Source organism: Blastomyces dermatitidis (assembly GCF_000003525.1).
Source record: "Blastomyces dermatitidis ER-3 genomic scaffold supercont1.7, whole genome shotgun sequence".
Classification (NCBI taxonomy): domain Eukaryota; kingdom Fungi; phylum Ascomycota; class Eurotiomycetes; order Onygenales; family Ajellomycetaceae; genus Blastomyces; species Blastomyces dermatitidis.
Genome location: NW_025544780.1, coordinates 2,990,612 through 3,002,759, shown reverse-complemented (window position 1 = coordinate 3,002,759; position 12,148 = coordinate 2,990,612). Strand labels below are relative to the sequence as shown.

The 12,148-nt window shown below is 47.4% G+C and overlaps 6 protein-coding genes across 7 annotated transcripts; 2 read left to right on the top strand and 4 right to left on the bottom strand.

The window, feature by feature from the left end:
* Positions 1–334: 334 nt before the first annotated feature.
* BDCG_06975 (uncharacterized protein) lies at positions 335–1,517 on the bottom strand (the record flags this gene model as incomplete). Its single annotated transcript, XM_045422739.1, has 3 exons — positions 335–366; positions 450–863; positions 986–1,517. 3 exons carry the CDS (start codon positions 1,515–1,517, stop codon positions 335–337), a joined length of 978 nt encoding a protein of 325 aa, XP_045278317.1.
* A 641-nt stretch (positions 1,518–2,158) lies between these two features.
* On the bottom strand, positions 2,159–3,428 carry BDCG_06974 (uncharacterized protein; the record flags this gene model as incomplete). Its single annotated transcript, XM_045422738.1, has 4 exons — positions 2,159–2,636; positions 2,721–2,925; positions 3,013–3,352; positions 3,420–3,428. 4 exons carry the CDS (start codon positions 3,426–3,428, stop codon positions 2,159–2,161), a joined length of 1,032 nt encoding a protein of 343 aa, XP_045278316.1.
* Positions 3,429–3,733: 305 nt separating this feature from the next.
* On the top strand, positions 3,734–6,467 carry BDCG_06973. Of its 2 annotated transcripts, XM_045422736.1 has the most exons (4): positions 3,812–4,325; positions 4,423–4,667; positions 4,731–5,739; positions 5,872–6,467. In XM_045422736.1, exons 1-2 carry the CDS (start codon positions 4,103–4,105, stop codon positions 4,656–4,658), a joined length of 459 nt encoding a protein of 152 aa, XP_045278315.1. In that variant the 5' UTR covers positions 3,812–4,102; the 3' UTR covers positions 4,659–4,667; positions 4,731–5,739; positions 5,872–6,467. The 2 variants fall into 2 exon arrangements, with proteins under 2 accessions (XP_045281911.1, XP_045278315.1); XM_045422737.1 differs by lacking the exon at positions 5,872–6,467 and having other exon boundaries at positions 3,734–4,325; positions 4,423–4,701; positions 4,787–5,779.
* On the bottom strand, positions 3,846–6,635 carry BDCG_06972 (uncharacterized protein). Its single transcript, XM_045422735.1, has 2 exons — positions 5,801–6,635; positions 3,846–5,727 (listed from the first exon to the last, which is right to left on the bottom strand). Exons 1-2 carry the CDS (start codon positions 6,363–6,365, stop codon positions 5,144–5,146), a joined length of 1,149 nt encoding a protein of 382 aa, XP_045278314.1. The 5' UTR covers positions 6,366–6,635; the 3' UTR covers positions 3,846–5,143.
* BDCG_06971 (trehalose 6-phosphate synthase) lies at positions 6,480–11,512 on the top strand. Its single transcript, XM_045422734.1, has 4 exons — positions 6,480–7,025; positions 7,094–8,450; positions 8,510–9,833; positions 9,900–11,512. The coding sequence occupies exons 1-4, from the start codon at positions 7,003–7,005 to the stop codon at positions 9,950–9,952; spliced, it is 2,757 nt and encodes a 918-aa protein (XP_045278313.1). The 5' UTR covers positions 6,480–7,002; the 3' UTR covers positions 9,953–11,512.
* Positions 10,329–11,998, bottom strand: BDCG_06970 (uncharacterized protein). Its single transcript, XM_045422733.1, has 2 exons — positions 11,559–11,998; positions 10,329–11,453 (listed from the first exon to the last, which is right to left on the bottom strand). The coding sequence occupies exons 1-2, from the start codon at positions 11,656–11,658 to the stop codon at positions 10,489–10,491; spliced, it is 1,065 nt and encodes a 354-aa protein (XP_045278312.1). The 5' UTR covers positions 11,659–11,998; the 3' UTR covers positions 10,329–10,488.
* Between the last annotated feature and the right edge of the window lie 150 nt (positions 11,999–12,148).

Genomic DNA, 12,148 nt, shown 5'->3' with positions numbered 1-12,148 from the left:
GTATATAAACTTGAGAGGGCAGATAACGGACTGCTGACCCCGGACTATGCATAATCGAGGCATACTTTATGTTTATGGGAACGGGTATATTGATTGGTACAAAACCCACAATGTAGGCGTGGTTTGACATCCTTCGCATGGTATGCGCAAGGACAGGTAAGCCAGACCGGTGATGGGAGCATATGTTGAAGGGATATTTGAATGACTAGTTTTGTCAATATTTTATGGCACTAAACATTGTGCAACGTTATTGACGAGAAGGAGGAACAGGTGAAGAAAATATCAAGGCTTCAACGAAGATTGGAGGAAATATTCAAATTTATCTACGGCATAATTAAGCAACATTGTAAACTTCAACCCCTAGCACTAAGAAAATTTAAGATAACCATACCATACCCCCGTCATACCCTCACGGAGCCAACTCCGCCGCTCAACCCCATCCTACGTACCCACCTTCTTAGCTCTTTGCTCATCAGCCCACTTCAAAAACAGCCCCACGTCCCTCACGATGGCATCTGGAATTGCACTGTGCTGCAAAAACTCAGGAATCCACCCTCTAGCCTTGGAGGACGTAGCCATTACCCACTCGATCTTACCCGGCGCGGCACTGTCTTTCGTATCTGGGAGAATCCGGACCAGCTCGACTGAGACGTATTTTCCTCGAACGGCATCTTTGGGCAGAGAGAGGGAGGGCGGAATAGCAGAGAAGTGTATGGGGAGTTGAATGTTTATGAAACCGGATGGTTGGGTTGTTGAGGCGGAGATTGAGGATTCCGGCGGGGTGAAGGCGGTTATTACCATGGCGAGGAAAACGCGCGGGGAGATGAGATTTGCCGGCTGGAAAGTGTGGGTTACGAGGCTGACTGTGCGTTTGTTAGGTAGCCTGAACTGACAGAATATGGGGGCTTGGTGGGTAGGGGCGGGAGGGGTTCTAGGATTGTCAAGTAGGATGGATGGATGAAATTATTGCGTGGAGTATGCTCACGGCTAGCTTCCACTCCACTCCAGCCACCCTCAACCTCCACTCCACTACAGTCCCATTTCGCAATGTCTTCTAAAGCAGTGATGTTCGGCTCGTACTCCATCTCATTCAGCAAGTGATCATCTTTCAAGCCCTGGACAAATTCTTGGAACGATGCAGTTCCCTTCGCAGCGCAGTTGTCAAGAACAGTTCGACGAGCGAACCATTTATCTTCCTTATCGGCCGCTACTAGGCTCTTGCTAGTCAACGGTGTATACTTGATGGAACCGGAAGATACTTGCACTTGCGCGCTCGAAGGGGGTGAGGCGCGAAGCTTGGGGTTCGTGGTGAATGATTTTCCTGGGACTGTGGTAGTTAGGAACTCAAGAGCCTGCGTGAGCGCAGCTTGTAGGAATAGTGGGAGTGGAGGGCGGGAGTCAGGATTTCCGCCATCTTCTGAAGGCGGGAAGGGATAGGGGATAGATTCATGAGCGGGGATTTCCGACGGCGGAAGAGATGTAAGATGAAGTAAAAAGGGGATTGGGGAGGGAGACATGACTGCGTAGTAACCGAGCAATTGTGGTTTATTTCAAGTTGTTATCAAAGATATGGAATACATACAGTATTGCTATCTCTCGACATGTTTGTTGCTAGATCTGTACACAATAATTTCAGGAGGTTTGTTGCGGCCGTTAGCCATATCTCCGACTGGGTTCGGAGTTTAGGAACCTAAGTTAACTATTACGTAGTGCTAGGCGGGGCGTCTAGCCCAGTTCAGCGCGTGGCAAGTTGCGCTTAAGGCGGAAAAGTGGAAACCAGTGCCTGTGGGAGCCTCCTTTTTTCCCATCCGACCCTTAAACAGAAGTCATGGCTGTTCATCCTCCCCTGAGTATAGCTGCCGGACATATTCAAGCCGTTCCATAACTTTCAGAGCAAGGCCGCTATGGAAAATGAATCTTATGCTGATTTTTCTAGATACTAGGCCTAACAAAGCTTATTGAGGCCCAAGCAACCAATCCATATGGCTATAAAAATCTCCAATGCGAAAAGGAGACGGCTCGTTCCAGCAACGTTAGCGCTTTAATTGTTATCATGCCAACCGAAATAAGTGCGAGCACGTGTGAAATATTCTCTTATACACCCCTACACGAGTCGTTAGACACTGCACCCGGTCCCCCTAACCGCAACAGCTGATAATCAACCCGCTGAATCCGTCAATAGAGGAGGAGGAGGTTTCCGCGCAAACACCACATGGAACGGAAGATACGAATGGATCGAGGAATCCTCCACCGACTTCCTTACTTCGACATTGAAGACTTCCACCTCCTCCAATGTCCAGCCAAGTGCTTTTGTAAAGGGCTTCATGCTATCGCCTTGCAACCCATCACTGATCAGACAGCGATGATAGAAGCCGATTCTCTTTAGCGGTTTGCTTTTCGGCCAAGTGCCGATGGGCACTTTGAACGTTTGCTCGTTGATATTCGTAAAGCCGGCGTCACGGATGTAATTTGAGTGTTTTCTCGGGGAGAGGAGATCAACGTTGAATTTGGCAAGTCCTTCTCTCATGAGACGGAGCCAGTGCGCAAATGCGTAGTCGTCTGGAATGGTGTCATCGTCGCATTGGGCTTGATAATAAAGTTCTTGAATTTCAATCCATCCTCCTGGTCGCAGTTTACTGTAGGTTGACCAAATGTCATTAGGATTGGGGAACTGGTTTGACTATTCACTCTTGTATAATGGCGATAGGGAAATGACATACCTATATGCAGTTCTAATGAGTTTCGGAAAATTCTTGATTGCTGCGGCAAGATGCCGAATATGGATGAAATCGAAGTGATTATCTGGCTGGAGCCACGGGCATTCCGCATCATCGACCATAAATCTCACATTTGGAGGAACCCAGACTGGTTGTATGGGGCTTAAATCGATGCCCAGGACACTGGCGCCGGGGTATTGATCACCCACTGCCGTCAAATATGGGAAATTAGCATTCGGAAATTTGACATATAGAGCATATAAATTAAAAAATAAAATGAAGAATAAGATCATACTATCAATCGCCCACACGCCTGTCCCGGTTCCTATGTCAATAATCCTATGTGGACTCTCAAGAGGCGCGTAATGCAACTTTCCCCCGCACAGGTTGACAATCATAGAATGCTTCATGTCTTCCCGCTCCTGCTCCAACTCGTCGTTTGGAAAGAGATACGCGCCCTCGTGAAACTTATGGAACCTGCGCCCATGTTCAAAAACGTAGTCGCAAACACTTGAAACGAGTGACGACGAGATGGTTGGCTCAATATCCGAGGCATATCCATCGTCACTTGCCTCGTTTTCGTCATCGCTAAGCTCGATGGCTGTCACCGCGTGCAGAACAGCTTCATCAGGGTCCTGTGAGTGTCCGTTAGTAGTTTTCTAGTAGTAGCTCCGCAGGGGAACTAGAAAGTGTAATTATCACGCTTGCCATATTTTTGGAGCTTTGAGCGACATCAGAAATGGCTGGGATTTGGAATGATGGGGGGAATCATGGTCGATTCAGCTGTAATAAATAGTTATAGGATTGCGCACAGATTGCAGACGACGGATTCATGAATTCTCCAGTGTAGCCTTTACTGCGTGCAGAGTAGCGGGGAGGGCATAACTCTAATGAGAGGAGCGGTGGCGATGATTAGTAGACCGCGCTGAGTTTGCGGGGCGAAACAAATGCATTGTTCTTTTTAACTCAATTCATGGTCGACCCCTTATTGGTTAAGGCCCATTATCCATTGCAAGCCAGGTTGCGCCTTATTTTGGAAACTTCATAATGACCTCTGTATGTTATCTGTCGCATGCATGCGTAGAGTCATTGCTGGGAGTTCTAGAGCATAATTTGCAAGCTTGTGTTGAATCTAGATTTACGAATAACACGGTAGCCGATTTTGCACACAACAGACAGATTAAATAATAATTAAATAAGCAGTCACCGCACTTATTCGATTTATTATGTGGAGCTATTCTACTGTAGTTACATCCAAGAATTCGAGAATGCACCAGCAAAAAGTCAGCATATGAAAGGAGCCAATCGAAATTCTAGCACGGCGTTCTTTATCATTGTTGCTGTAGCCGCCCTGCTGCCCGCAATTCATGCTTTAGAGCCGCGAAATGCCACCAACAATGAATAACAACGGCCTTTCCCGTGAAGATAGACTAAGCGACACTGAGGAAGCAACGGGGTATATTTTCACCAACCCTGAGCTGTGTCTAGACGCCCTCCGGACAGCGGGGTATACCCCAGGAGGAGGACACAAAGGCTTGGCCCAAGTTGGAGACGCTGCTCTGAGGCTAGTTCTGGTCATGGTTGGCTACGAGAAGGGAGCATCAAGGGGTATGTATGAACTGTCTATATACATCTGTTCCCCTAGGAAATGAAATTACACTAGGAGGTCCGCGGGCTGAGCGTTGAGTTAAAAAAAAACTCCCAGAACAGATCAATGACGCGTTAAGAGTCAGGGCATCAAATATCCATCTCGCTAGGCAGGGATTCGAAAAATGCTTGGAAAAATGCGTGTATCGAACCGAGGGGGTCGTTGTCTCTCAGAAAATCATGGCTACGACTGTCCAAGCCGTCCTAGGAGCTGTTTATATCGACTGCGAGCAAAACACCTCCGTTTTCCAGGGAGTGATCAAGGCCTTGGGTCTCTCTTGGCCTGAGAAATAAAATGATTCTGTAATAAAAAGCCCCTTCTGGATGATTTATTAAGGTTAGTTGCCCATATTGACACTTATTAAGGGTTCACTTCTATCCCATCTGTCAGCCGAACGAAGGGTCTAACCGTCGTGCGCTAGTGCCGATGGCGAACTCCGCACTTGGACTGCAAGTGCCCAAGTTGCTACTAGCAAATAGGATAACATACGATCGGAAACAAGGTAAAATTTTGTAAGATGGCCTGGAGAAGGGGGCTTGTTGTTTTCGTGAGTGGGTTGGTAGAGAATGTGGATTAACGACCATTAGTGTATTTGTTCGACTGAATGATTTTCTGGATGTAAGTTTATTTGCGAGATGTGAATTTCTGATTTCAATATAGCCAAGCGGTTACAATATACCGTTTGATGCCAAAAAAAAAAATCCTGTTCTTGTTATGCAATGTTCTCGTTACAACTAAGCATCAGGAAAGTGGTGTCTATAATGCATGCATAAAGTCTTCAAACGCGCCGAACACCAGGCCCGACGCTGCCAGTATCAAAAAGCTCAATAAGGCCACAACCTAAGGTCTCTTCCAAAGCCCATCGGAAGTTCATCCCATAGAGCTCTTTCCATTTCTTTGTTTTCCCAGGTAAAACACCAGCAGATTCGCCTCGTGCTCGTTTGGCGGCGTTGTGATATACATCAGACTCAACAGCACCATCCCAGCGGTCCTTAAGAAGAGTTAAAGGCGCTTCGCCGGAGCTAGACCTCTTGAGGAGAGCCATTATTTGTGTTCGAGCCGCTCCTAGCAGACGGAGGTAAGGACCCAGGTTGGGTATGGAAAGAAACATAGTGGTATTTCCAAATTTCCCTTGTCTGGATGCTGCTGTTTCTTGCCCCGGCGACCCTGCGCTAGAAGCATGGCTTCTTGCCGGGGATGAGATGGAGGCAAGAGAGGTGTCAAAAGATGGATGTTTACCTAAAGACGAGGGGGACACGAGAAAACCGGCTCGGACTAAAGCTGAGGTCTCCTCTGGCGTGAAGGTACCAGCTGCAACGGCAGATGTCTTGGTATTTTTGCACAAAATTTCAAGGAATTTTTCTACCCTCAGAAGTTAGTGACTCGTTACTAGAAACTAATATCAGTATTTTCCCCCTTCTTCTTGCTTCCTTACCTTTTAGTTCATCCTCTATGGATGAACTGCCTCTAACTGTTTCCTCCCAATCTTGAACTAAGATCAAACAGTCACCCAGCCCAGCAGAATTTAATCCGCGCCCGGGAATGAAAAGCCTTCGAACCTGAGCAGAATCAACGAGATCAACGATCTCTCTCTCGACTTTAGTTGGCGCATCCAGTAACATATGGACATGCGCAACGGAAACAATAGGTGGGAGAGCACGGCGAAAATTTAAAACCTCCGCGATCCGGGTGCTGTTCATCCCTGCTCTTTCCGGGAGGTCACTGAACATAGTATTGCGGATATACTGGACGGCCTGGATTACACTGTTTACTACCGTTGTTTCGGATATATATTGGGATGGGCCAATATCAGGGAGGATACTATCATTGCTGCTGTCTAACGCCGTCTTGCCAACGGCATTTGAAACGATAGTAGCATTTGGACTGCGGAAAGGTTTCGCGCGTGGGTGGCGTGCGAATGGCGACTGACGCTTGGACGGATGGGCACTTGATGATTTCTTGATTCGCGAAGACTGGGCAGCTGTAAAATGAAGGGACATCACGCACAGTGTCCCACACACGGAGCCAGGTATATGGATAAAGACGATGCAAATTCCATTGAAGAATGAAACGGGGCAATTTAACTACTGGATTCTGGAAGCCTTGGTCCAACATCGTGATATCACGTGGTCTGGTTATCTAATCGTGCCGAAAAGATATCAAAAACCTGAAACCCGGCCCGGTAGAATGAGTAAATTGAACTTCCCTTTTGTCTCACAGCAAGGCTCCTTGAGGTATCTTCTTGCTGAGATGGCCTGCGAATAAAGGCCAAGCAAGCATCCGGCATTTTCGTTATCCATCCATTCATGAGGGTCAAGGGATGACGTATTTGTGACCAAACTATCCCGACTTTCGCTAATGTGGAAAAGCATAATCTAGCTTGTTATGATTTCCTTGGAATTCTAGAATCATTCATATATATATATATATATAAATGTTGCTCTTGATAAGTAGCGCATTTTTATTAAGAAAGAAGCCGGAATTTGATGTAGCGGGTGCCACTTTCCTTTCTTTTCTTCTATTCTCAACTTCAAATTCTCAACTTTGAGACTCAAAACTGAAGTTTTCTCTCTTTCTCTCTCTCCCCCTTCAGAAAGTTCATATTGTTGTTTTTGGCGTAGCTAATCTTCAGTCACAATGACTGTTTTTGTCGTCTCTTTGTACGTTCGTCTTTATCCTCGGGAAAAATCCGATTGATCTCGTGGCTTTTCTGACCTTTTCGCTATAGGTTTCTCCCATATACCGTCAACTTCCACCTTCCCGAAGGTTCGTTAGGTAGGCGACCGTCGAGTCCTAGACGTCGGCATATGTGGGAAGGGCCTTCAGAGCTTCACAGGAAACAATTCAACAGCCTATTCGGTCCTCACAGGAAATCTACTTCCTCCTCGTCGAGGCCAACGTTTTTGAAAGAGCAGGCCCAATTATCTGCCTTCTCATCCGACAAATCTAAGCCAAAGGCAAATCAATCCGGATATCCGTTTCCATCTCACGCAGACCTTCAGCCGCTTGCTCCGAGCGATCCCCACTCACCTACTTGGGGAACCAAGGGAGTCTTCAACCAACCAAAAGCGCAACCTCTTCGTTCTCCCGCACCATCCGTTCTAGCTCACGGTGTTGGCGTTGTTGATACTACTCAGAAGGCGGGGGATATTGATAAACCGTTGGGCTCAACTCAGCCTATCAATGAAACCCAACTGTTTTCGGAAGCAGACTGGACCATAGAAGCGTCGGAGCAAGGGAATGGCGGGCTTCGCAACGCAATCCGCTCTGCTGTGGACACTGGCCTTCTAAAGGAAAAGCTATGGGTTGGAACTCTCGGCATGCCCACCGATGTATTAGATGACCATAGCAAAGATACGATCGCTGAAAAGCTGGAGGTGGACTTCGACTCGTTGACTGTCTTCGTGGGTGACAGTGATCTTGATGGTCATTATCTACATTTTTGCAAAACAATACTTTGGCCAGTTTTCCATTACCAGATCCCTGATAACCCGAAGAGTAAGGCTTATGAAGATCACTCCTGGGTGTACTACGTCAGGACCAATCAAGCGTTTGCAGACCGCATCGTTCGCAATTGGAAGCGTGACGATGTGATATGGATTCACGATTACCACTTGTTATTGGTACCCGCGATGGTACGAAAGCAAATTCCTGATGCTAAGATCGGATTCTTCCTCCATATCGCGTTTCCGTCATCTGAGGTGTTTCGCTGTCTGGCTGTTCGGGAAGAGCTATTAAAAGGCATGCTGGGAGCCAACCTTATAGGCTTCCAAGCGCAAGAATATTGCCACCATTTCCTGCAAACCTGCAGCCGCATACTCACTGTCGAAGCCACGAATGAAGGTGTTCAACTAGAGGATCGCTTCGTTAATGTTGGGACATTCCCAATTGGGATTGATGTGACAGCTTTGGACCGGAGACGTGAAGGAGAAGACGTTGCACAATGGATGCGAATCATTAAGGAAAAATATAATGGAAAGTATCTGGTTGTAGCCCGCGATAAGCTGGACAATATTCGGGGTGTAAGGCAGAAACTGCTCACGTACGAACTTTTCTTGCGAAAATACCCGCAGTGGCAAGACAAGGTATGGAATTAGCTTAGTCTTCCGTGAATTACGAACTATCGCTAATTCCGCCGATCTAGGTCGTTTTAATCCAAGTTGCTTTACCCAGTACGGACCAATCCGAGCTTGATGCAACTGTGTCCGATGTAGTGACGCGAGTGAACTCTGCAAACTTCAGTTTAGCACATCAACCTCTAGTCTTTTTGAAGCAAGATATTAGCTTCTCTCAATATCTTGCTTTGATCACAATGGCCGACGTGCTGATGGTCACTAGCCTTCGCGAAGGTATGAATCTTACAAGTCATGAATTTATTCACTGCCAAGATGGCAAATATTCGGACAAAAAGCACGGCTCTCTAATCCTTAGCGAATTCACGGGGAGTGCGTCCCTCTTTGAGGGACACCCATTGCTTGTCAATCCCTGGAACTACAAACAATGCGCAGAGGCTTTGGATACTGCTCTAAAGTTGGCTCCCGAACAAAAGGAGCGCAATTGGACAAAGCTAAATAACATAATCATGAAGCATACGACTGCAAATTGGTTCAAAGAATTTACTGACGCCCTCTCGAAGGCTTGGAATGAACAGTCTCTACATGATAATGTGTCCATACCTCGACTGTCAGTCAGTGATCTTTCAACTAAATACAAGGAGTCTTCCAGTCGACTGTTCATCCTCGACTATGAGGGCACGCTTGCATCTTGGGGATCACCAACCAGTATCGTGTTAACGACACCGAAACGTGCCATTGATACATTAAATGACCTAATAGAGGATCCCAAAAATATAGTCTACGTGATGAGTTCCAGAATGCCTGAGGAAATGGAACGACTGTTCCGGCGTGTTGCGGGTTTAGGACTAATCGCGGAAAACGGAAGGTACGTCCGCGAAGCGAATGCGGAAGATTGGATTAAACTTGTGAGCGACGAGCAAACTATTGCGTGGAAGGATGGGGTGGCGGATATGATTCGTTATTTCCAGGAACGTACTGAAGGCAGCTGGGTCGAGCACATGCACTCTTCTCTAGTGTTCCATTTCGCACACGCTGAGAACCCTCAAACAGCCGAAAGACATGCCTCTGAATGCGCCAACCACATTAACGACACCTGCGCGAATCATCAAGTCCACGCCGTCGTGGATCAGGATGCTCTGATTGTCGAGCCCACTACCCCGAACAAGGCAACAGCTGCACGTGTGGTACTAGACGCTATCCAGAAGTCTGCGCGGGCCTCTAATGGTCAGGGGCCGGACTTCCTTTTCGTAGTTGGTGATGGTCGGGAAGATGAGGTGATCTTCCGCTGGGCGAATGAAGTTGGTCGGCAAAAGACGGTCAGGAACGTTCTCACGGTGACATTAGGTTCGAAGAATACGGAGGCAGCGGCAACGTTAACGCAAGGGGTGACTGGTAAGCTTTACTTGAAAACCATTCGATAAGAAATGGAGTGGTTGTTGCTAACATTTTGTGATATAGGTGTACTTTCTTGTCTTCAGAAACTGGCGGCCATTTCACAGTCAAGGCAGTGATGAGTGCCGTTTTGCTCGACGAGAATACTCAATTCCAGCTTTAACCCCGCAAGGCAGGCAGTATTTCATACCCACCAGCATCAGGTCTTCTTAACGGGTGGTATCGTAGCTCTTTTACGTATTATTATAATGCGTTGTGTAGTAAAATCACCTCCATGCTTTCTTACCCCTGAATTATATTTTTTAATGCCTGTCCCTTCTACATAGCGCGCCGAAAAGGTATTTCGCAACTGTATTAATATTAGGATATATCACTATCATTAGTCCTAAAAAGAGGATATGCGTATATCTATTTACTCACTTTCTCCCGAAATAGAAAGTCGTGAGATCCCGAATTAATATACATATATTGGCTGATCCACGATTCATTCCTCGAAAAGGGGCTTTCTACCCCACCCCACCAGTTATGGAGAAATGGACTCTTGGAAATCTGGAAATCTAAAATTGGTTATATACACTTATGCGTCTATATATATCTATAACTATATACACTCTAGCGCAATGCCTTTCTAACTAGGAGTGAACAAGGAGAAAAGCTATAGCTTACTCCCTCCATTCCCATTCCCATTCCCGTTCCCGTTCCCGTTCCCGTTCCCGTTCCCCTTGCCTTTACCCTTCCTAGGCTCAATATTCCTCTGCGCACTCACAATCAAAGACACATGGTTACTCACCACCACAACCTCACCCTTCTCATCCAAAACAACGAGATCCAAATCCATCCTCCCATCCTTTAACACCTTAGTCTGCACACGGGAATACAGCCACTCCACCCCTTCCGCCGGCAACTTCTTCTTAAACTCCATATTCAACAAGACAGTCGGATACCAGTACCGCGCCATCTCAAGTTTGTCAGCCGCACTATCGCCCTGCCACGGCTTCGAATCAAACCTCTCCAACATCATCGGGAACATATCAACCAGATACCCCAGCGTGCTATCGGTCCAGCGCCCTACTTTTCCATACGGCTTAAACCGCACCCACTGCTCCACAAAGCCCGACGGGCCCTTTGTCCGCCCGCCCGCCTCCTTCGTGTACCGGGGCGTGTAGAATTCCACATGATTCGACGCCTTGCGCATGGACGAGAAGGCAATATGGAACCGCTCCCAGTTGCCGTCGCGGCCGTCACGGGCTAATTTCACAAGATCGACTGCCTGGTCTGGTCGGGAACCCGGTGCCGGCTTGGGATACAGCTCGTACCCGGTCTGCATGGTGGGGCCCTCCTCCGTGTCGAAGTTAGACACGGTAATGTAGCCGGCGACCTCGTGGCGGACGGCACCGTCCGGGTCATGTTGGCTGAGGGTTACGTGGAGGGTGGACGTGCGCGAGCCGAGTTTTGTATCTTGGACGACGAAGGCGGCTGGGCCAGCATCGGTGCGGCGCAGGAAGGTGAGGTGGAGGGCTATTGGGTGCGGCGTGCCGGAGTGGAGGGTTGGGTGGGTGTGTTTGAGATGGATGACGGCCACATTATGGAAGAGAGAGGCTATGTAACCGCCATGGGGCACTGTGAGGGGTCGTTATGATGTCAACGGAAGCCTTTTTTTTTTTCTTTTTTTTTTTTTCCGGGCCGCTAAAAGTAGAGAAGGAAAAGGGAATATTTATTACATGCCTGTTCCGATACACCATTCCGGTCGTAGATATGCGGCGTAGGTATGTGATGATACTGGGGAGATGGCAATGGCCTCTCCAAAGCTCTGCGCTGCCGCCATTGTTGCGTTTATTTAATTTAATATCTCTGAATTCAATTTGGTTTCTTGAGACGATTAAAACCTATCCCAGACTCTCTCTCTCTCTCTCTCTCTCACGAAAATGCAGTACAAAATCAAACTGTGCAGCGTGTATGTATGTATACCTCCCACCTATTCTTTCCTCAACATGTGGGTTAGTGATTGGCTGTATGTGCCAAACTCAATGCAAAATAAAATACTGAACCGGAAATCTATTGCTCAAAAAAAAGACAATCTGAACTCTTGAATAATGAATGGATATGCAAGGAGGGATATAAAAAGGACGGGGAAAAGCCAATTACCTCATTATTCTCCCCGCAGCTTTTTGATTGGCGAACGACTGGCCGAGTACCTCGGCATCCCGACAGCCAAGCACCCTCCCCCCTTGGCTTGGTTTCCTGAAAAAGCCAACCGAATAACTGTCAACCGGGCGAGATAACGAACTTAAAACTGTCAGGAACAACGGCGGGTA